General features: G+C 37.1%; 1 protein-coding gene across 8 annotated transcripts in view; it reads left to right on the forward strand.

Annotated features, from left to right (window-relative positions):
- The first annotated feature begins 3,143 nt into the window (after positions 1–3,143).
- Positions 3,144–24,287, forward strand: part of ATRX (ATRX, chromatin remodeler) — a 262,193-nt gene continuing 241,049 nt past the window's right edge. For 2 of the 8 annotated variants that reach the window (XM_011384949.2, XM_011384950.2), the window contains exons 1-2: positions 3,268–3,431; positions 9,735–9,824. Coding sequence is in view for 4 of the 8 variants with exons in the window: in XM_011384940.2 (XP_011383242.1) it covers positions 3,412–3,431 (20 nt within the window). In the remaining 4 variants the exon portion in view is untranslated. Of the gene's footprint in view, positions 3,432–9,734; positions 9,825–24,287 lie in introns of all 8 variants that reach the window. The other 6 variants (XM_011384940.2, XM_011384947.2, XM_011384941.2 and 3 more) reach the window with 4 other exon arrangements.

Genomic DNA, 24,287 nt, shown 5'->3' on the forward strand with positions numbered 1-24,287 from the left:
AGTGGTCAGTAAAGATGCAAATGACAATATAGCTGCACAGCTACGACTAGTTAGGGAAACTCTTCAGCCCATTGGTTGGTTTATGAGCCTAAGAGCTCCTTTATAAGGGTTGACTCAGATGACAGAAACACAGTGCAAGAAGCAGGCCATTCAGTGCAGCTCTTCCCTGAAGCACAACCAGGATAATAGGCCTCTGTCTAGCAACAGCTGCTAGACTCTGTTTATAAATTTGAACCCAATTATTTACCAGGAGTCCTTCTTAATAGGTACATTTATTCTCAGGGTCAACAGTCATATATGCAAGCATTTATTTCTGGATTCTGTTTTCCATTCTATTGATCTGTATATCTGTCTTTATGCTAATACCGCACTGTGTTGATTATTGTTGCTTTGTAGTATGTTTTGAAATCAGGATACATGTGGTTTCCAACTTTGCTCTTCTTTTCTTTTTTTCAAGATTGTGTTTTCTTGGAAAAAGACGAAAACCATATGATTTCATTCATATGTGTAATATAAAACAAAGTAACAAATTAACAAACAAAAGCAAAAACAAACTCATTGTTATGATCAATGGAACTGTGGCTAACAGAAGGAAAAAGGGATGGGGGGAGGCAAAGTGTGTAAAGGGGATTAAATATATGGTAACAGAAGGAAACTAGACTTTGGGGGTGACAAAGATGTCAAATTATAATCTTGGATGTCTGAAAATTATACAATGTTATTAACCAATGTTACCCTAATAAATGTAATTTAAAAAGCAAGAAAAGGAAAGTAAAAAACCACAACAGAAAAAAACCCAGAAAAGATTGTGTTGGCTAGTCAAGATCCCTTGAGCGTTTATGGTGAATTTTAGAATTTTATTTTCTATTTCTGCAAACAATGTCATTGGGATTTTGATAGACATTTCATTGAATATCTAGATCCCTTTGGCTAATATAGACATTTTAACATTAAATCTTCTAATCCATGAGGATGGGATATCTTTCCATTTATTTGCATTTTCTTTGATTTTTTTTTGCCATGTTTTATAGATTTCAATGTACAAGTCTTTTATATTTTTGGTTAAATTTATTCCTAAGTATTTTATTCTTTTTGATGCTACACTAAATGGGATTGTTTTCTTAATTTCTTTTTTGGATTCGTCTTCATTAGTGCATAGAAACGCAATTGATTTTGGAAAAATATATATTCAGGAGCTACATGGTATTTGTTTGTATGTATAGCATAATTTATTTAACCAGTTCCCTATTGAGGAATATCTATGTTGTTTCCAAAGCTGTGAGGTGACAAACAATGCTGCAGAGAATAATCTTATGGATGTCTTATTTTTCACTTGTAGAGTGTGTCTCTTGGGTCAATTGCTATAAGTTAAATTTCTGGATTAAGGATATATGCATTTAACATTTCACAAATATTTCCATAGCATTATGATTTTGACATAAAATAGATTTTGCGATAGTGTTTATTAACAATTAGTAGAGTGAGTACCCATTGTCTTGTCCAACTTGCTCTCTTAAGTCATTTGTCTTTCTTCCAAAGCAAATAAGCAAATTTTCAAATTACATACTTATGTTCAAGAGTTCAATAAAAGGTTCTATGTTGATTTCTGTGGCAGTTCGAATAATGTGAGACACGTGTACCAGTGACTTTCTTCTAAAATACAGCTGAAGGAAACTCATTGAGATTCATCTGTTCAAAGTAATATACCTACATCAGTAAAACTTTGATAGTCATCCTTTAAAAGCAAAGGAATTCTCTTTTTTATAATTAACAATTATGTTGAGTTATTGTATATTTTTAAAATTCTGTGATTATAATTTTGTTATTGTTTCTCTATTTGTGGAATTTGTCACTTAAAGCTGCTTAGTCTTAAGAAGTCTTGTCACCAAGAGCTAATTTAAAAGTTGTGTGCTGTTTTGTAATGAAATAGATCTCCTTTCAAATCAATCGCATTTACCAGGGAGGAAAATATAACTTCTCTAAATTGTACGTTTAAGTGCTACTTAACGTGTGGAAGACAAGTAAATCAGTATACCAGAAACATAAGACTGGTTTCTACAGTTGGCAATGGTACCTGAACCTTTGAAAGATAACTTGAAATGTGTATAAACTTCTCTTGAATAAAAAATTACCTGAGCCCATCAGATTATCAAAGTATTCCATTCAGAAAAGGCCCATCCATCACTTGCTATTCCGACAGAAAGCAGAAATTCTGTCACCTAAACACAACAAGAGCACTTGTAAATTTCAAGAAAAAGCAGATAGAATTAACTAAAACAAGTACGGTAGAATACAGTTGGAAATAAAATTTGAAACGATTCGATTTTAGAGAACTGATTTGCTACTTGCAGCGATTACCAATTGATAATTAAATTATAGACCATGAAATCAGAGATCATCCAGCCAAATCTCTGTAATGAGGACATAGACCTAGATTGGTTGGTTTGTGAGGTAAACATCACATCAGATTCGGGAAATGTGGTGTGTGTGTTTGTTTTAAGAAGCAGTTTAGAGTTTATTCAACATTGAAGGAATTGTATGCAGATCTCAAGTTGGTCTTAAATTTTATATATTTATATAATATATATACACACATGTATTTATGGCACATATATAAATACATACATGTATTTATGGCATGCTGAATATTATATAGAGAACATCTAGGAAAGCAAAGCACTTGAGGATAACCTTTAATGTCGGAAAGAAAATATGTAGGATCACCGTATATTAGCAGTTAAAAGTGTGGTGTCTGGTCTAAATCTCGACTCCACTACTGTGGGTCTTTGTGTCATGGTTTCCTCATCCGGAAAATGTAGGTAACAAGCAGCTGTCTGCCTCAAAGGGTATAAGAATTATATGAGGTAATCCAGGTAAAAATTAGTATAGTTGGGCATATAGTAAATTCTCAATAAATGTAAGTTGATGTTATTTTGTCAATATGTCAACAAAAGAGGAGGGATCAAAAAGCATTTTAAAAATAAAGTTAAAATAGTCACTAGCGCTTTCAGGTCAATGGGACTAATTGGACCCCCTATGAAAAGATGGAGAGGATCAAATGACGTAGACCGCCTTAGCAACAGGCCCCCAAAGAAGGTGAATTTCCGTAGCCAATAAGAATCTGCGCTGAGGAGGAGGTAGCCAATGGATGACGGAAAGAGGAAGAGGGAGGACGCGCCAATTCTCCTGCCTGAGCCTCGGCCCAACAAAATGGCGGCGGCGGCAGCGTCGCTTTGTTTCCGCGGCTCCTGCAGCGGTGGCAGTGGTAGAGGCCTTTGAGCTGTGGGGAGGATCCAGCACCAGCTATAGTGACGACTAAGAGTTCAGTGCACTTCTATCGTAACCGTGCGCCGAGCAGCGCAGAGCGGCGCCCTTCGGTCGCTGAAGCCGACAAGGCGTTGTAGCGAAAACATGACTGCTGAGCCCATGAGGTAAAACGCAACCCCGTCTCACGGGTCCTAGCGGTCTGGGCCTCCGCGCCTCTGAGTTGGGTGTTTGGGAAAGCTTTGGCTTGGTGGGTCAAGCCTGTCTGTTGCTTAGCGGAAAGAGGCATCGTTTTCTCTTTAGGTGAGAAAGGTTTCGGGGTAAACTCGGCGGTAGGCTCCAGCTTGGAGTGGGGGTGGCGGTGGCGGTGGCGGTGGCGGTGGCGGTGGCGGTGGGGGGGCGCGGCCTGGCGTGTCGGGCGCTTCCTTCAGCTTCCCCTAACTGGTGAAGCTTAGTTGGCTTCTTCTGTTTATTCTTTGATGCCTGTGACATGGAGACCCCTGAAGTCGGAAGCGGTTTTTGGTATCCCGGTCATCCTTCCTAATCTTTGGGCCTAGAAACTGCGTGAGGAAGAAGCGGGTGGGAGGGTGGGAAAGGAGGGGGGGGTGGGAAGAGGGGGAGGGGGCGGGAGGGAGGGAGGACGCGAGATCCTGGGACGATTTAGTGGCATTTAGAATGCTGGAGACGGGAAGTAGTACCCCTTCTTTGCGGAATTTTTTTTTTTCTGCAGCCCCTAGTGACAAGCCCTTTTTAATTTTCTTCTTTTTTTGGAGGGGGGGGCGGGGGCGGTGAACTAGTGAGTCTTGCCAGGTATTTATATCCCTGGCAAGTTATACTCCAGATCCTGAAGGGTATCCTTGGATTTACCTCTAGGCAAGGGGATACTAACGCAGGGTTTTGCTTCCAGAGGACCCCAGGATACTACTTTTTGTGAAGACCAGCTTTAATGGGTGGTAAGGCAGATCTCAAATGTTTCTCCAATTTCTGGGCAAATTTCAAGTAGAAGTAATTAGATCCTGTTTTTATTTATTTAGTCCATTGTGAATGGAGGCGCAGGTTAACATGGGTTGATGGGAAGTAAGATTTATTGCAAGGGAAGCTGTGCCTGGCAGGCCGCCTCTTAACAATCAAGCACGATTATTAGGTTGAAGCTGTTTTTCTCTTGCGCTTCTGATTTACCTCTTGAGTGTCTAAAAATATGAGTTGTTAATATGAAATGTATACCACTTTTACACAGGTGGCTGGCTTGCTTTTCAGGCAGTTTGACATTTGACTTTTCATCCCTTGTGAATTAAGTAATTTTTCTACTCTGTGATGTATCCTTGTCGCCTAGTGGTAAAATGAAGATTACAGGGAGCATAGATCAGAATTGCATTCATAGTTGGCAAAATGTGCCTTTGAGTAACTATTAGGATGTTATATGTTTTTAGGGCACTCTAGCTAGCATGTAGAATTTGGGAATGAGCCTGCGATACTTATTATGCTTATTTTTCTGCATTAACAAGCAGTAGATAGATGCTTTCCTTACCTTGAGGAAAAAAATCAACTTTAGTTCTTAGATTGTAGATCCCTAGTTGTGTAAAGATTGTGGCCTTGGTTTCTAAATGTGTTAATTGGCTCAAGTACAGTAAACTATTATTTATGGGGTATTGAGCACATAGAAGTAACCAGTACAACTCATTGGCTGATTATTATCAGGCACTCATGTTCCTCTACATGAAGGGTTTACCTTACAGTTAAATAGCACCTCTAGATTTTACTATCCTTCACAAAATCTGCATTTAAAACTATAGAGTATTCTGAACGGATTTTCTCCTTTGGAGTGAACAGAGTAACTATGTAGAGACTTTCTGAATTGAATTATTTATTTTATGCCAGGGTCAGTTTTCCTTATGGGCCTTGAATTTTTGTAGATCTTGGCGGTAATAGTAATAATCATAACTAAAATTGAGTGATTATTGTTGACCTTTACTGTATGTAATTCTCAAAACCCTATTGGGTAGTACTTGGTATTCCTAATTTTACAGAAGATGAGGAAACTGAGGCACAGAGAGATCAGAGAACTTGACTAAAGTTATACAACTTGTAATCGATGGAGCTGGAATTGAACCCAGTCTTGACTCCAGAGCTTATGTTCTTAACCACAAGGTATTAATGCCTCCTTGAGCTGCCAGATCTAGCATGATTATGACCACTTTAATTTAGCCCAAGTACTACAATGGAAGAAACTCATGTTAGCTACTGTTGTGGTCATTTGTTGTAGGTTTTTGAGTTTGTAGCTGTTTATAATATTTTGCCTCTTATGTTCAAATGAGATGATAAAATAACTGAAACATTTAATTCTAGGAGAGTGTTTAAGCTATGTGAAAAACCCCTTGTAAAGAACCACATATATAAATGTAGAGAATTAATTTAAAAAAGCGCGATGCTCCCTGACTATTTACTATGAAAGAGCTCCAAGTGGGTGTTTAAAACTGTCTCAGGTCGAAGTGTCATTCATCTAAAGCCATAATCATAAAGGATAATCTGACAGGTAATACTTGAGTGAGTTGAACCCACAATACCAAATCACTCTTGATTCTCTTCTAATGTGAGACAAGTAATATGATCACTTCTATGTATTTTAATTAAACTTATGTTACACAGTAGTTCCAGATTTTTTTCTTCATCAGATCTTCTGTAGAGCACTTGATTAGTTCTAATTTTTACTTGTGTTTATAAAAAAAAAAAAGAAAATTTCTAGGAGTCCATGATGAAAAAACTGATGACCTGACTAAATCACACGTTGAAAAATTAGTGGCTCAGTCTTTAAAGGTTTTATTATTTTTAAAGGGTTGTTTTTTGTTATTTGTTTTATTTTAAATACGATTGGCTTGTTTCTTCAAATTTTTGGCATTATGAAAGATAAGCTTCTGATTGACAGGTGAACTTTAACTTATTTTCACATGAGATCTTGGGGATTTGATGTGATTTGTCATTCTAATCCTTATGGCAACTGATTACTTGAAAAGTTCAGCAGTATTACTTGTTATTGGTCTTAAATTTTAAAAGGCAGAAGTTGTCTAAATTGAAGGATGTTGGGAAAATGTCTTAGAAAGTCACTGTTAGGGTAGTAGTTCACGATTGCATACCAACCTAAATCTGTGAAATATTTGAATTACCACTATTTGGAAAGCATAAAGCCAGGCCCGTGGAGGGGGAGTAGATGCAAATGTTATAAAGGGTTTTGAAAGCATTTAAATAACAGCTGTTTGGTTATATTATTGGTTGGGGTGAAAAGAAAGACATTTCTGTTTTAATTTTGATCAGGCCAGTTCTCATTATTGGCAACCCTTTGTATAAATGGCCATGAGCTTTCAGTTATATATTTCATTTCTAGAAATAAGAAAAATGTAGTACTTAAAGGAATTTCTGTATGGATATAGGTGTGTGAAATAATTTTTCCCTAAGAAATTGTGTGTATTTATGTGCCTATTTCACTTTTGGAGTATGAATAAACTTATAGATTATGTGGCAGGATACAAATAATTCTTGGGTTTATATGAAATCTTTTCCCCCAGACCTTGAATGTCCTCTTGGACATTGGCAGAAGCTGTTTAAATGGTTTAAGCCATTGGAAAATGATGCATAGATTTTCCTTTTGGAGTGTTGAATATAGCAGGGCAGTATAAAAGGAGTGTCTAGGTAGGATCCCTGTACCTGTATCTTAATGCTTGTCTTATAATTGGCTTGATAGCTGATATGCAAGGTGTTTAACCTCCATCTGTAAAATGGGGGAGTAAGTTTAATAGATATTGATAAATCCTGCAGTTGTTATGGAGGAGGCAATATGGTTATAGCAGCGGTTCTTAAAAGATAATAAACTAAAGCTCTTTGGAGTCTTTGTTAATGTTTAAATGTTTTAAGAGCCTAAAGAAGTCTTGAGACTCAAAGTTTGAGAACTGCTGCTCTAGAGAAATGAACACGGAACTCTGAGCCAAACCAGGGTTTTCTAGTTGTAGCTCTGTTGCTTAACTGATTGTATGACCTCGGACAAATTGCTTATCCTTTCTAGGCATCCGCTTTGTCATTTGCAAAATGAACTTGTACTAGATGTTATATAAAGTTATTTAAAAAAAAAATCCTTCTTATGCGAGTGTCAATCATATTTAAATTTTATTTCCTTTTAGGGGGTAGGGAGAAAGATAGTGATGAGGGGACGTTTCTTTATTCATTGTATGCACATCTTTTTTGCTTTAAAACTTACATGGTTTAGGATACGGGTGTTTTGTTGCTAATATGACATCATAGTATTATGTACGCATACTTTTGCCAATACTGGAAAAGAAAAACTTTTTGATGGAAAGTTTGGTAATTACTGTGGTTCAGGATATGTTCTGTTTTGGAAGATGACTATATCCAGTTGTATTATTTTTCTGCCCTTTTATGATTGGAGATGATATTTCTGAAAAGACCTCACCAGTTGTGCTTTTTGCCCTGGGAAAAGGATCTGTAAATTTGGCCCTGTAGCCACTATTTTCAGATTCTGTCTCTGAGACTTTGTCTTAGTTTTGGCTTGAAGTAGCTGTTCTTGGTATCTATAGTCCAGCTTTTTTGTTAACTGTTCCACAAAATAATTATTTAAAAAATCGTTGGTATGGCAGTGGTGTTCATATGTATATTCTACGCTCCATATTTTGGGAGAATGCCTTATTAGTTGATAAAATAAATGAGAATCAACTAGGGGTCAGGCACTGTGCTAGGGTATGCAGAAGGTAAAAGACAAAATTCCTGCCTCCTTAAGGCATTCTTAATATGGTGAAGGAGTTAATAAATAAGCTGTTACAAAGCAGTACAAAAAAGGAGGTATATTGGTTGTGGTAGGTATCAGAAATGAAAGAAAGCCCAATTTGGGGAATATCTAGGAAAGTTTTACAGAGGAGATGGTATCTGAATTGGGCCTTAAATATGAGGTAGCAGTTAAGGGTGGCTATGAAAAAGGGTAGTCCAGGCAGAGGGATTAAAGATTAGTATGGTCAAAGATTAGTCTTATTTTCCACACAGCGGAGGAAATAAGACATATGCACAAATAGTTTTGAAGCACTAGGTAAAACTAAGTTGCCGTGGGAGTTCAGAGTATGAATACATTTCTGGTGGGGTCCAGGGAAGGCGTTATAGAGAGATAGCATTTGAATCTGGCCATTAGAGGATGGGTACAATTTTGACAAAGAAGACCGGAGGAGGATTCCAGATGTGAGATGTAACAGCTTAAGCAAAGGACTTTTGTCTATAGTAGTGTTTTCTATTTGGAAGGAAGTCAACTTAGAATTTTGAACTCAACTCCTGGACAAATATTGTATAACCATTTTGTAATTAGTATGTTTTTTTTTCTCCCAGCTTTATTGAGATATAATTGACATATAATGTAGTATAAGTTTAAAGTTTACAGAAGGTGATCTGATATGTATATATCTAAAAAATGATTACCACAGTAAGATTAGTTAACACATCCTTCACATAATTACCTTTTTTTTTTTTTTTTTTGCTGTTGTGGTGAGAACATTTAAGATCTACTCTCTAGCAACTTTCAAGTATATAATACAGTATTGTTAAGTAGTCACCATGCTGTACATTAGATCTCTAGAACTTAATCATCTTATAGTACATTTGTGGCTTGATGGTCTTGTAAAAGCCATGTGTGCCATGTGTGCCTTTGTGAATGAGCCTGATGATTTCAGTTCAGCACTGTCAAAAGTATTACCCACTCTTCTTAAAGATTGTGTAGAATTTAATGTACAAATCTAGAATGACTATAATTATTCAAAATCTATCCTTAATTGTCTTTATTTTGGTCATTTGAAGTAGTCAGTTGACTTTTGGGTCACATTTGATGTATAAAATCCAAAATCAAAAATATCTTATTTTCAAGTGATACTGGATTTGTTATTTTGCTTATTTGAATTATATTAATTATTTTTTGGTTTATTCGATAGCATTTCAAACTTAGTTCTGATATAATGCTTGTTTTGAAAATGTGAATTTGTTCCAACAAGATTGACATATCAAGGAACAATTTGAGCATAGGAGAATTTGAATTCGCTTGTGCAGAATTTTGTCTGCAAGGTCAGGGGTCAACAAACTATGGCCAACAAATAGTGGCCTATTTTTATAAATAAAGTTCTTTTGGATTACACCCCAGCCCATTTGTTTATATCATCTGTGGCTGCTTTTGTACTACAATCTCAGAGTTGAATAGCTTCAACAGAGACCTAATGGCCTAGAAAACCTAAAATATTTACTATCTGGTCCTTTATAAAAAGAGTTTGCCCTAAGTGAATGCAGGAAACTGCATCAAGCTGAACTGAGTTGTATTAAAATATTCACATATGCATGCACACAGCTCAGACATCTCCCAGTTACCTCAGTTCACTTCTTGTGTTATGAGCCACATCCATCCACATTTGTTGTTACAATTTTCCATCCGATTTCAGATAACCCTCCTTCCATCACTTCACAGTAATTCATGAGCTGCAACCCTTCTGATGCCCACTTCCACAAGCAAACTTCAGGTCTTTTTCAAGGTAAAGTGCCATATTTATTGTTGTATTTATGTATTTCTTAATCACTTAATATGTATACACTATGTAAATTTGTGCCATCATTTTTATTAGGTTTCTGTCTTTTTAAAAATGTGTCACAGAAGTTTTTTGAGTATTGTGCTTCTAACCTCATTTTTTTCCTGAGTCCAAAATTGCACAATTTGCCAAACCTGGTGATTTTTTTAGGAACTCATGTTATGTGATTGCTGAACTGACTGTAATTGTTATTCTGAAAAAGCATTTACCAAATATTTCTTGAGCCGTGTGAGGATTAGAGTTAATGGACACAAAGCACTTACAATGGTATCAGGGACATCATAATTCCTCAAATATTAGTTATTACTGATTACTATTACCATGCGCTAAGAACTGTTCTAAGTTCTGCTTATGTGAACAAGACAGTAAGTCTCTTCCCATGAACCTTACACTGTATTTCTAACATTCTATAATATACATTTTGGCTAATAATTCAGTCTTCTCACACAAAAAAGATGTTTTGGTGTTTTTATTAATGATATTTAAAAATATCCACAGATGACATTTATTTAAAACAACTTTCTAGTCGCTGTCTCATTGATTTCATGTAATATTTTATTGAATGATTTTTTGAATGTTTTTTATAGCCATAACCTCAGGAGATGAATTTGATCTGTCTTCAAGGAGATAAAGAATCTCCTTTTTACTACATTTAAAAATAAAAAAGTTAGAAAGTATAATTTCAGACTTTATAGAAAATTTGCAAAAATAGTATAGAGATTCTCATATGTCCTTCACCCAGATTCAGCAAATGGTAATATTTTACCACATTTACTTTATCATTCTCTGTATTTTTCTGAATTATTTGAGAGTAAATTGCAGACATGATGCTCCTTTACCCCCAAATATTTCAATATGTATTTCTCCAAAATAGGAATATTTTCTTATGTAACCTCAGTATAGTTAGCAAAATTAGAAATTAATATTGATACAGTACTATTTCTAATCTGTAGACTTTCACATTTTGCCAATTGCTTTATAAGTCCTTTATAGTGAGAGACAAAAATTCCTTTCTTTTCTGGTCAATGATCCAGTTCTGGAACACACATTACATTTCATTGTCATGTCTTTTTAATTTGGAGCAGTTCACCTTGCTGTTTTTTTTCCCTTCCATTTTTTGAAGAACACGGGCCAGTTAATTTGGGTTTGTATGATGTTTCTTTGTGATTTGTGTATTTTGCTAGGAAGACTATGAGGTGATGTGTCTTTCTCAGCGCATTTTATCAGGAGGCATGTGGTATCTTTGCTTTCACTATTTAAAAAATGTTTCTGCTTTTAATACTAAGATTATTAATCAGCTCATTCTCTGTTATTTAGAGATTTGAAGCTAGGCTTGGTTAATTTCCACAATCATTTAATTTTAAGGTGTACATTATATTCTATTTGACATCTGTATATTCTATTGTGTGTTCACCACCCAAAGTCCAGTTTCCTTCAGCTACCATATATCTGATCCCCTTTATCCACTTCACCTTCCCCCTACTCCTCTATATTTAACCCCCTTTACCTGTCTACATCCCCGCTCCTCCCCCACCCCACTAGTAACCACTACTCTATAGTCCTCTGATATTGGTTAATTTCTGTAGAGTTGGTGAGAACTTGCCGACCTCTCATCTTTCTTGCCTTCCTCACATACCTACAAAATTCAAAACCAAAACATTCTATTTGTGAATTTTCCTTCTGTATTTTGAGTATCTACTAAAAATAAAGAACTAAGAGTGAATGCTTCATATTAAATTGACTGGACTTATTACTTGTTGAGTGTATAAAATAATACATTTCTTTCATAGGCTGACTATAGTACATTCAACACAGCTTACTGAATTGAACATCTATCTCAGTTTAGAGACAGAAGGGAAATATTTGAGGATACTAAATGGCTTCGGGATTTTTTTATTTATTCTATTTTTTAAATTTTAATTAGTTTCAAGTATACCGTACATTGGTTAGACATCTATATAGTTAGTAAAATGATCCCCCCAATTACTCCCTCCCTCCCCTAACCCTCCACATAGCCAGTGTATTAATGCTAATTGCATTCCCTATGCTATGCTCCCCATCCCCTTGACCATCCATCAGCTACTAATTTGTACTTCTTTAATCCTTCATTCCATTCTCCCAGCCCCCCAAACATCCCTCCCCTTTGTCCATCACCAAATTGTCCACTATATTTGTGAGTCTGTTTTTCATTGCTTTGTTCTTTTTATTCCTTAAATTCTGCATATAGGTGAAATCATGTGGTGTTTATCTTTCTCTGTTTGACTTAAATACCTTCTAGGTTCATCAAAGCAATATCTTTTCCCATTCCTTTCCTTTTCATATGTAGGGGTTTTGTTTTCTTATCCTTTCAGCTACTCTATCTTTTGGTTGGAGCACTTAATTCTTTTCCTTTTAAGGTACTTATTGATAGGAATGTAGTTGTTACCATTCTTTATTCCTGTTTTTGATACATGTTTTTTCTTCTTAAAGAAGTCCCTCCAACATTTCCTGTAATTCTGGCTTGGTGGTGATAAATTCCTTTAGTTTATTTTTGTCTGGGAACCTCTTTATCTGTCCATCAACTCTAAATGATAGCTCTGCTGGATAAATTATTCTTGGTTGTATGTCTTGGGTCTTCATCCTTTTGAATATTTTTTTCCCAAGCCCTTCTGTCCTGCATAGTTTCTTTTGAGAAATCAGCTGCTGGTCGTATGGGTGTTCCTTTATATGTAATTATTTTTTTCTCTTGCCGCTTTTAATATTTTTTGTTTGTATTTAACCTTTGGCATTTTAATTATGATGTGTCTTGGTGTGGGCCTCTTTGGATCCCTGCTTTTTGGAATTTTCTGAGGTTCTTGGGGTTTTATGTCCATTTCCTTTACCAGGTTAGGGAAGTTTTCCATCATTATTTCTTCAGACAGCTGTTCAACGTCTTGGTTTTCTTTTGTTATGCCGATCAGATGAATATTTGGAGCCTTAATAGTGTCCCTTATCCTTCTTAAATTATTTTTATAGTCTTGGCATCTTTTTTCTTGCCATTCTGATTGAGTGTCCTGATTGGCTGTCCTGTCCTCTAGATAGGGCATGTGATCTTCTTCTTTATTCACTTTGTTCATTTATTTGTTTATTCCATTTAATATTCTTCTCATCTCAGATAATGTGTTCTTCATTTCAGACTGGTTCCCTTTTTTGGACTACTTCCGTTTTTATGTTTTTTATCTCTTTGTTGAATATCTCACTGAATTTATCTACACTTCCCAAAAGTTCATTGAGCATCTTTATAACCAGTGTTTTGAACTCTGTACCTGTTAGGTTACTTGACTCCATTATATCTGGATCTCTGTTCTGTTTCGTCATATGGTTTCTGCTCCTTTGTCTTCCCATTTTGGCTGCCTTTCCGTGTCTATTTCTATGTATGAAGGAAAGCTCTAAAGTCTCCCGGTCTCATTAGTGTGGATTTGTGAAGTAGGTGTCCAGTGGTACAGTCCTGAGAGGGGTTCAGCTGCAGGCCAAATTTAGCTCAAGCCTCTGCCTCTGTAGGGCCCCCTGTTAAGTTCAGCAAGCAATCCACAGATGCTTTGCTTATAGTTGCCTCAAAAGGTGACATCAGAAACCGAGGTCAGCTACCTCTACCAGTGTGAGTCTCAGCAAGGAGCACCTGACTCACTGAGGATACACTTGGATGTGGCTTGGGTGGGGGCTGTGAGTTGGGAGAGGTGGGGTTTCAGGGAATCCTCTGGATGCAGTGACCTCTGTTATCCAGTTTGATGACGTCACAGTTATGGTGGCCTTGTGTCTGTCGCACTGGAAGTGGGGAGAGCTCGACAGGGAACGATGGATACCACTGGCATTTCTGTACCTAGCGAGTCTCACCTTGGCTGTCACTCCGAAAATGTTTCCCTGTAAGTCCCTGGTGCCCCCTGCATGCAGCCAAACTGGCACTGGTTCTCAGAGCGAGCAGGTCCGTGTCCGTGAAAATCCGCTTGCTGACATGGCCCCTTTAAGAGGAGTTTGCCGCTGTCGCAACCTCCGTTTCACTCAGCCCCGCATCCTCATCCAGTCCTACTTTCTGCCATTGCAGTGTGCTTTTTTGGATTTCTCCGTAGTTGTATGGCTTGTTCATCTAGATCCCAGGTGATTTTTTTCCTTGCTGCTGCTCCTTGTTTCCATCATATCTTTGATTTGGTCGCCAGAAGGATGAACAGAGCCTCTATCATCTATGCCATTTTTTTCTCTCCCCCCAGGATTTTTTTAATGCTCAACAAATCACTACTTTTTTAAGGAATTCCTTAAAAATTATCTTCATTTTAATAAACATTTATCATTCCTCTGTACAAAGCAATTTGTTATTTCCCACATGGGACCAACAAATGAACCCAGACCAGTTTCCTCTTTTGAGGAGCTTATACTCCAGTAGAGAGTACTCTGAGTTTTAAACAAGGAACTATAAGCAGAATGTGTTGGTTATTATAAGAGAAGTAACAGAAAACTTACTGGGAGAAGAAAGAGGGATAAAGAACCTGCTTTGAGCTAAGAGTTATGGTAAGATAAGATTGGAAAGTCATGTGTGAATTTCCTTGCAGAGGGCTTTGCTATGCTTTGGAGTTTGTGCTTTATCCTTATTTATAAACATGAGAATCCTTTGAATATTTTGAGCATGATGATGACAGATATGTGAGTCTATACTCAGTTATGCCAATTATTGGAAATAGAAAATAGAACAGACCTTTTGAGATATCCCGAAGACAAGGAATGTATTTAGAAGACTATAGGCATTTACCTCCAACTCCCATTAAAAAATAGCACATGCTAAGTACCAACTGAATGCTACAGACTTATGTGATATAATAGTATATCACTTTAGTACTTGAATCAGGTAGAATGAACGTACTGCTAACCACTTACTACTGTTTTCCATGATTTGTCTCTGACATCTGAATTCTAAACGTTTACTTGATTATTCTGGGTGGGAGCTATGGTTCCCTGCGTGACTTGAGGGATGAATTATGGAAACAGGTGCCATTTTCTGCCTCTAAAATCTAAACTCCTTAAAATGAACTGTATTTAATAAAGCAAAAATAAGTGCCAAATAAAATGAAGTATTTCCTGAAGTCCCCAGTAATTTAGCCCCCATGAACATGGTGACTTTTATTTCGATTTAATTTCTTTTGGTTCGAGTAATACACAGAGACCACTATTTAAACATAGTAAGGTAAAATGCACATTTATTCAAATATTGCTGCTTTATTACTCAAATTTGTAATTTCTTATCTCCATTAGAACTTTTATATGTTTGTATTTAAAACAACGGACTGGGATTTGTTCAGTCCTCCATTGTTTCTTAAATGCTTTGGAAAGCTTCACATTTTCATACAAATTCTGATTAATGTTTATTTGCCCAAGTAAATACTACTGATACTGAGTCTAATAAACCCAGAAATACCTAGGTTCTACCCTTAAGTGCTTGTAGACTAAAAATAAATAACATAAGACAAGATATTTAATAAATCATATATGTTTCTTGCAACAAATATGGGAAAAGCTTATATATACACACCTATGAAATTTCATAACATTTAAAGATTACCCTTATGCTGGAACGGAGAACATTAATGGACAAATTAATTAGAGTTTCTAAACCTGTTATTTGTATATTCCTTTTCTGTTTTTCTTTAATTGTGAAATACACATGAAATTTATCATTTTAACCACTTTAAAGTGTACAATTTAGTGGCATTAAATACATTAAGTATATTCACAGTGTTGTGCAGCCATCATCACTATCTAATTCTTTACCCCTGTATCTTTTCAAGAAAATCTGTATCTTCCATCACTCCTCCAATACCCTTGCAAACACTAATATACTTTCTAGCTCAATGGGTTTGCTTATTTTGGAAACTTCCTATAAATGGAATCATACAATATGTGGTCGTTTGTTTCTGACTTCTTTCACTTAGCATAGTTTTTGATGGTTTATATTGTAGCATGTATCAATACTTCATTCCTTTTTATAGCTGAATAAAGCTCTGTTATACGGATAGCCTATATTTGTTTATCCATTCTCCAGTCGATGGGCATTTGGGTTGTTTCTATCCTTTGGCTATTGTAAATAGTGTTAATATGTATATGTTTTTTTTTCATCTAGGTATATGCTCAATGGAAAAAAAAATACAAGCCTACCATTTGCAGAATTCACTTTCCTTATGAGGCAGTAGTGGTTATAAACAATTTTTTTTCCTAATACCAGGTAACACTGTAAGGTTTGGTGTTATCTTCATTTTATAGTTGAGTAAACAAGCTCAAAGAATTAAATGATTTGTCCAGGATTATTAATTTAGTAATGACAAAGTCAGATTTTGAATCTAGGTTCATTTGAATCCAAATTCTGTACACTTTACCAAGAAGAAATGATTTAAAAAATGGAAAAGATGTACTTTAAGGCCCTCTGAGCTTGAAAATAGGAAAATGGCTTTGAAAATTCATAGCATCTGAATCCATTTGTAATAGGGACATGTAGCTTTACCATTGTAGCCAAAAGATGCTGTTTAAGAAGGTAGGGAAACATAATTGAAAAGTTGCAATAATTTGAAAAATCCCAAATTTCACATTGTGTACATGTGTTTGTTTGGACATGTGTGTTCATATCTGTTGGGTATATATACCAAGGAGTGGAATTGCTGAGTCATGTGGTAATTCTGTGTTTAACTTATTGAGGAAATGCCAAACTTATCCACAGTGGCACATATTAACGATCTCACCGGCAATGTAGGAAGGTTACAATTTTTCCACATCCTCACCAACACTTGTTATTTTTGTGTGTGTGTGTGTAGGGGGGGGAATTCCTTTACATATTTACAAATCTCTATACTTTGTGGAGAATCCAACTTCCCTAGTATAGCTTCATGGTAAGAAGGACCTGAGTGAGTTCCAGTCAGGATGGCAGAGTAGGTAAAGGCTGTGCTCACCTCCTCCCATGACCATGTCAGAATTACAACTAAATTGTAAAACAACCTGGAGAACCATCTCAGGACTAGCTGAACAGAAATCCTATAAATAAGGACATAAAGAAGGAGCCATGTGGAGATAGGTAGGGTGGATGGAGAAGTGAAACAGGCTGGCCGCACTCCCATGTGTGGCAGATCAGAATCTGGAGGGATATCTCACCTGGAGAGGTCCACCTTGAGCGATGGGCTCTAGCCTCACACTGAGCTCTGCAGCTTGGAGCACCAGTGCTAGAAATAAGAGCCCCCACAATATCTGGCTTTGAAAATCAGTGGAGATTCTGTTTATCCAAGTGAGATGGAAGGCAGCTGGAAACTCAGGCATCTTTTAAAGGGCCCATGCACAGACTCACTCACAGACATTCACCCTGGGTTCCTGTGGAGGGATGGTGGCTGGGGAGGTGTCAGAGACATACAGGGAGAAACTGAGTTGTGTGGCTTTGGGCCGAGGCCTGGGGGCACAGCTGCCATTGTCTGTGTTGAGCTCTCCTTTCACACAGCCGGCAGGCAGGCACCATCTTTTGTGTGTTGAGTCCTTTCCACATGGCCAAATATAAATCTGTTTAGCCTAGTGAACTCCATTCACTTCACCCCGATAGCTCCCTGAGACCCTGCCCTTCCCAACTTGCACACATCCAGAGGCTCTTTTGGTGGTGGGCAGCTGGCCTTGGCCCTTGCTGTACCTACCCTTTCTTGAAAAACTCTCAAAAGTCTGTAGGCCCCAGGCCAGCAGCGGCTGGTCTTGGTGTGCCCTTTGGCTTTTGCTGAGTGGCCCCAGGATCAGCACTGATGCCAAATCTGAAAGCCTGAGGCTCTTTCAGCACCTGAGCCTATGAGCAGCCAGCAAGAGGCAGCAGACCTTGGGGTGCCTGGGGTCTTTCTGACCTGCTCCAGGCTCTGTACTGTTGGTATCTGGCCTTATATTGCAGCGTGGCCTCTCCCATATACCTCCAAGTCCAGCACAGGCATCTACCAAATCGTAGATTGCTTTGTAACTCCTACTAGAGAGTGGCTGGTCACAGGCAGTGGCTGATTTAGGACTGCACTGAAGCCCCTCCCAAGAGGCTCCAGAACTAAAACACCCGGTGGCCAGCCTCAGACAATACAAGAACACAGCCTGATTAGCCCCACAAATGGCACACCCACAGGGTGGTCTTGGCAGACACTGGAGCCCACTGGGGTGAATCCTGCTCCATGGGGTCAGCCCTAACACTGCAGCTTGTACTCTGTTTGTGGCCATTCCTCACAGCCAGTCAGACTGAAGGTCAGTCCCACCCACTGATGTGCTAACAGCAAATATGGCTCAGCTACAACAGGATGGTACACTCAACCCACACATGGGACTCTCCTGGAGCACCCTGCTCAGGTGATCAAGGAGACTGTGTTACCGGGCTGTAGAGGACACCTACTACATAAGGTCACCCTGCCAAGTTGGGAGACATAGCACAGTGGTCCTCAACATTTTTGGCACCAGGGAGTGGTGCTCCTATGAGAACCTAATGCCTGATGATCTGAGATTTTGCTGAGGTGGTGATGCTAGCCCTGGGGAGTGGCTGCAAATACAGATAAAGCTTGCATGTTTGCCCACTGCTCACCTGCTGTATGGCCCGGTTCCTAACAGTCAATGGACCAGTACTGGTTCGAAGCCCAGGGGTTAGGGACCCCTGACGTAGCAGATCTAACTATTACAAAGAAATAAACACAGGGACACAGCCAAAATGAGAAAAAAACATTCCAAATGAAAGAACAGGAAAAAAACTCCAAAAAAATAAATGAAATGGAAGCAACCAGTCTATCAGATACAGAGTTCAAAACATTGATTATAAAGATGCACAAGGAACTTAATGAGAACTTCCAAAAAGAAAATAAGCAAAAGACATATAAACTACAAAAAAAACAAAAACAAACAAAAAAAAAACCAGACATGAAGAATGCAGTAAATGAAATGAGGAATACACTAGAAGGAATCAACAGCAGATTAGATGAAGCAGAGGATCAAATCAGCAATCTGAAAGACAAGATAGCAGAAAACACCCAGTTGGAACAGCAAAGAAGAAAAACGATAAAAATAAAAAAAGAGGATAGTATTTTTTTAGTTCTTATCATTTTATTTTTTATTAACTTTAATATTTTATTATTTATTTCCCCTTCCCTTCTGCCCATCCCCTCTGGTAACCACTAGTCTATTGTCCGTGTCCATGAGGCTCTGTTTGTTTGTCCTGTTCATTTGTTGCTTTTAGGCTTATATCCCACATATAAGTGATATCACTTGATTTTCAGCCTTTTCTGTCTGGCTTATTTCGCTTAGCATGATTATTTCAGGGTCCATCCATGTGGTTGCAGATAGCAATATTTCATCTCTTATGGCTGAGTAATATTCCATTGTATATATGTACCACAGCTTCTTTAGCCAATCATCTACCGTAGGACACTTCCGTTGCTTCCATGTCCTGGCCACTGTGAATAATGCTGCTGTGAACATTGGTGTGCAAGTATCTTTTCGGATATGGGTTTTCAAGACATTGGGGTAAATACCCAGTAGAGAGATTGGTGGAATACATGGTAGATCAATTCTTAGTTTTTTGAGGAACCTCCTTACTGATTTCCATAGCGGCTGTACCAATTTGCAGTCCCACCAGCAGTGTATGAGGGTTCCTATTTCTCCATATCCTCTCTAACATTTATTATTACTTGTCCTGTTGATTATAGCCATTCTAACAGATGTGAGATGGTATCTCATTATGGTTTTGATTTACATTTCGCTAATAGCTAGTGGTGTTTAGTTAGCATCTTTTCATATATTTGTTGGCCATTTGTACATCACCTAGGGAGAAGTGTCTGTTCAGATCCTCTGCCTATTTTTTGATTGGATCATTTGTGTTTTTGTTGTTATTTAGTCGTATGAGTTCTTTGTATATTTTGGATATTAGGCCCTTATCGGAGAGGTTATTTGCAAATATATTTCCCATTCAGATGGTTGTCACTTTACCTTGTTAATGGTTTCTTTTGCTGAGCAGAAGCATTTTAGTTTGGTGTAGTTCCATTCATTTATCTTATCTTTTACTTCTGTTGTCTTTGAGATCAAATTCATGAAATCCTCTTTAAGTCCAAGGTCCTTGAGTTTAGTTCCTATGTTTTCTTCTATGCAGTTTATTGTTGCAGGTCTTATATTCAGGTCCTTAATCTATTTTGAGTTAATTTTGGTGTGCGGTGATAGACAACAGTCTAGTTTCATTCTTTTGTATGTGGCCTTCCAGTTTTCCCAGCACCGTTTATTGAAGAGGATTTCCTTTCTCCACTATGTTTTTGGCTTTTTATGTCTAAAATTATTTGCCCATATCAATATGGGTTTACTTCTGGACTCTTGATTCTGTTCCACTGGTCCGTGTGTGTGTTTTTCTGCCAATACTATGCCGTTTTAATTACTGTCACTTTGTAGTATAATTTGAAGTCGGGCAGAGTGATGCCTCCACCCTCGTTCTTTTTTTCTCAGGATGGCTTTGGCAATTCGGAGTCTTTTGTGCTTCCTTTCAAAGCTAATGTTTTTGTTCTATTTCTTTAAAAAATGCTGATGGGATTTTGATGGGGATTGCATTAAATCTGTATAATGCTTTAGGTAATAAGATCATTTTAATTATGTTGATTCTTCCAATCCAAGAACATGGAATATCTTTCCATTTCTTTGTATCTTCTTCGGTTTCTTTTAATAGAGTCTTATAGTATTCATTATATAGATCTTTAACATATTTTGTTAGATTTATTCCTAGGTATTTTATTCTTTTTGTTGCAATTGCAAAAAGAATTATTTTTTCCACTTCCTTTTCTGACACTCGTTATTAGGGTATAGGATTGTGATGGATTTTTGAACATTGATTTTGTATCCAGAAACTACTGTATTTGCTTATTGTTTCTTGTAGCGTTCTTGTGGAGTCTTTAGGGTTTTCTATATAGAGAATCATATCATTTGCAAATAGTGACAATTTGACTTCTTCGTTTCCTATTTGGATGCCTTTTATATCTTTCTCTTGCCTGATTGCACTTGCTAGGACCTGCAATCAGGCAAGAGAAAGATATAAAAGGCATCCAAATAGTAAACGAAGAAGTCAAATAAGAATGGTGATAGTGGATAGTGGATGAGAGTGGTGATAGTGGACAGGCTTGCCTTGTTCCTGATCTTAGAGGGAAGGTTTTTAGTTTTTCACTATTAAGTATAATGTTGGCTGAGGGTTTGTCATATATGGCCTTTATTATATTAAGGTATTTTTCTTCTATACCGATTTTGTTAAGTGTTTTGATCATAAATGGATGCTGTATCTTGTCGAAGGCTTTTTCTGCATCTATTGATACGATCATATGGTTCTTTTTTTACCTTTATTTAAAAAAATTTTTTCCACCTCTTTAATTCCACTCCCACTTCCACCCCCGATACACGGATGCTGCTGCCTACCCTTAATTGGATCTCTGAAGGTGGAATGTCTCCTCCCACAGCTCTTGCAGCGCACACCCGGGCCTGGTGCACCTGGGGCCTGGCGCACCCGGGGCCTGGCACCCCGGTGCACTCGGGGAGCCTGGCACACCCGGGGCCTGGCACAACCGGGGTATAGTCTGTGGCTCCACCTGGGGCATGAACCCAGGACGTTCTGTGTGTAAAACAGACGTGCTAACTACTACACTATGTAGCCACAGTCATCATATGATTCTTATTTTTTAATTTGTTTGTATGGTGTATCGCATTAATTGATTTGTTTGTTGAACCATCACTGTGCCCCTGGGGTGACGCCTACTCGATTGTGGTGTATAATCTTTTTAATATGTTGCTGTATTCGGTTTGCTAGTATCTTATGTAGGATTTTTGCATCTGTGTTTATGAGAGGTATTAATCTGTAGTTTTTTTTGTGTTATCTTTACCAGGTTTTGGAATCAGAGTAATAATTGGCCTCATAAAATGAGTTGAGAAGTATTGCCTCCTCTTTGATTTTTTTGGATGTGTTTGAGGAGAATAGGTATTAAATCTTTTTGACTGTTTGGTAGAATTCACTGGTAAAGCCATCTGGTCCTAAACTTTTAGTTTTTGGTAGGTTTTCGATGATTGTTTCAATTTCCATACTGCTGATTGGTCTATTTAGATTTTCTAGTTCTTCTTGATTCAGTCAACTGTTTGTGTGAAAATGCTCTCTAATCCCTACTCCTTTTGCTCCCCTTCAAGAATGGCTATTATTCTTATGTTTCCTCTCTTGACAGTATCAGTTCTTGCATTTCTCTTTCATTTTTTCGTTTCATTCTCCTATTCTTTCTTCTTCGTTCTGATTTATTTCTAGATTTCTGTCTTCAATATCACTGATCCTTTCCTCCATTTGGTTGATTTTATTTCCCAAGTTGCTGTTTCATTTTTCATCTCTTTCAGTGTGTTCTTCATCTCCAGAAATTCTATTTGGTTATTTTCGAGGGTTTCAATCTCCTTGCTAAAGAACTCATTCTGCTCATCTAGTTGTTTTTTCAATTCCTGAAATTGTTGATATGAATTGTTTTGGACCTCAGTGAGCTTTTTCAGAAGTACCATCCTGAATTTTCTGTCATTTAAGTTGCATATTTCTGTGTCTGTAAACTTATTTTCTGGAGATTTTTCTCTTTCTTTCTGAGATGCCTTGTCACCTTGGTTGTTCGTGGTGTTTAATGGACCGTTTCTCTGCTTGGGCATTAATGGAAGTGTATTCTGTCTTTTTTTCCAGGAAGATTTATTATATAAAGGTCTCTCTTTAGCCTATGGTAGGTCTTATGCGCAGATGCCATGCTCAGAGGTTCTGGTGTGTTGTTTGGGTATTTTTTCTTGAATTTTAGATGTTCAGTTTACTGTTGTTTCAAGGGGAGAGATTCAGGGATGTCTCTCCACCATGTTTTTGGTGTCACTCTCTTATTGTGCTTTTAATTTACATTTCCTTAATGACTTGTCATGTGGAACATCTTCATATGGTTATTGGCCATTTGCATATCTTCTTTGGATTGGAGATATCTACTGAAGTTTTTTCCTCAATTTTAAGTTCTATTTTTTTTTTCATATAGGTCATTTATAAATTCTGGATGTTAATCCGTTATCAGATTATATGATTTGTGAATATTTTTCTCGTTCTGTTGATTGTCTTTTCAGTCTATTGGTAGTCTTCTTTGATGTACAAAAGTTTTCAGTTTTGATGAAGTGCAAAGTTACCTATTTTTTCCTTTGTTGTATGTTTTGTGCCATCCAAGAAATCATTGCTAATCTAAAGTCATGAAGATTTATCCTTCTATTTTCATTTAAGAATTTTACAATTTTAGGTCTTGTATTTAGTCTTTGACCCATTTGAATTAAAATTTTGTATATGGTTTAAGAGAGGGGTCCCACTTCATTCTTTTGCTTGTGGATATCCAGTTCTAGCACTGTTTGCTGAAGATACTGTCCTTTCTCCATTCAGTGGTTTTGGCATCCTTGTCCATTATCAGTTGACTACAGATGTATGAGTTTTTTTCTGGGCTCACTTCTATTCCATTGGTCTGCATGTCTATCCTTATCCAGTATCACTCTGCTTTGATTAGCTTTGTAGTAAATTTCAAACCTGGAAAATGAGAGTATTCCAGCTTTGTCTTTCTTTTTCAAGACTGGTTTTTCTATTAAGGGTCCCTTGAATTTCCATATGGTTTTTAGGATTCACTTTTCCATTTCTGCAGTAATGGCTGTTGCAATTTTGTTAGGGATTATATTGATCCTGTAGAACACTTCTGGAAGTATTTCTCTTTTAATAGTATTAAATATTTTAGTCTGTAAAACAGGATATCATTTTATTTATTCAGGTCTTGTTTAATTTCTTTAAGCAATGTTTTGTAGTTTTCATTGTACAAGTTTTGAGCCTCATTGGTTAAATTTATTCCTACATATTTCATTCTTTTTTTAAAATTTTTATTTTTCAATTGGAGTTGACATTCAGTATTATTTTTAAATTAGTTTCAGGTGTATGGCATTGTGTTTAGACATTTATATAATTTATGAAGCAATCCTCCCAATTGTTCTCATACCCATTGGGCACTATAAATAGTTATTACAATATTATTGACTATATTCCCTATGCTGTAGTTTACATCCCTTTGACTATTTTGTAACTACCAATTTATACTTCTTAATATCTTCATCTTTTTCTCTCTACCCTTTATATCCTCCTCCCATCTGGCATTCACCAGTTTGTTCTCTGTACCTATGAGTCTGTTTTTGTTTTGTTTATTTTGTTCCTTAGATTCCACAAATGAGTGAAATTATATGGTATTTATCTTTCTCTGACTTATTTAACTTAGCATAATACACTTGATGTCCATTCATGTTGCTGCAAATGATTAGGTATCATTTTTTATGGCTGTGTAATATTCCTTTGTATACATATTATTCAGTCATCTGTTGATGGGC

Source organism: Pteropus vampyrus, unplaced genomic scaffold, assembly GCF_000151845.1.
Source record: "Pteropus vampyrus isolate Shadow unplaced genomic scaffold, Pvam_2.0 Scaffold635, whole genome shotgun sequence".
Lineage (NCBI taxonomy): Eukaryota > Metazoa > Chordata > Mammalia > Chiroptera > Pteropodidae > Pteropus > Pteropus vampyrus.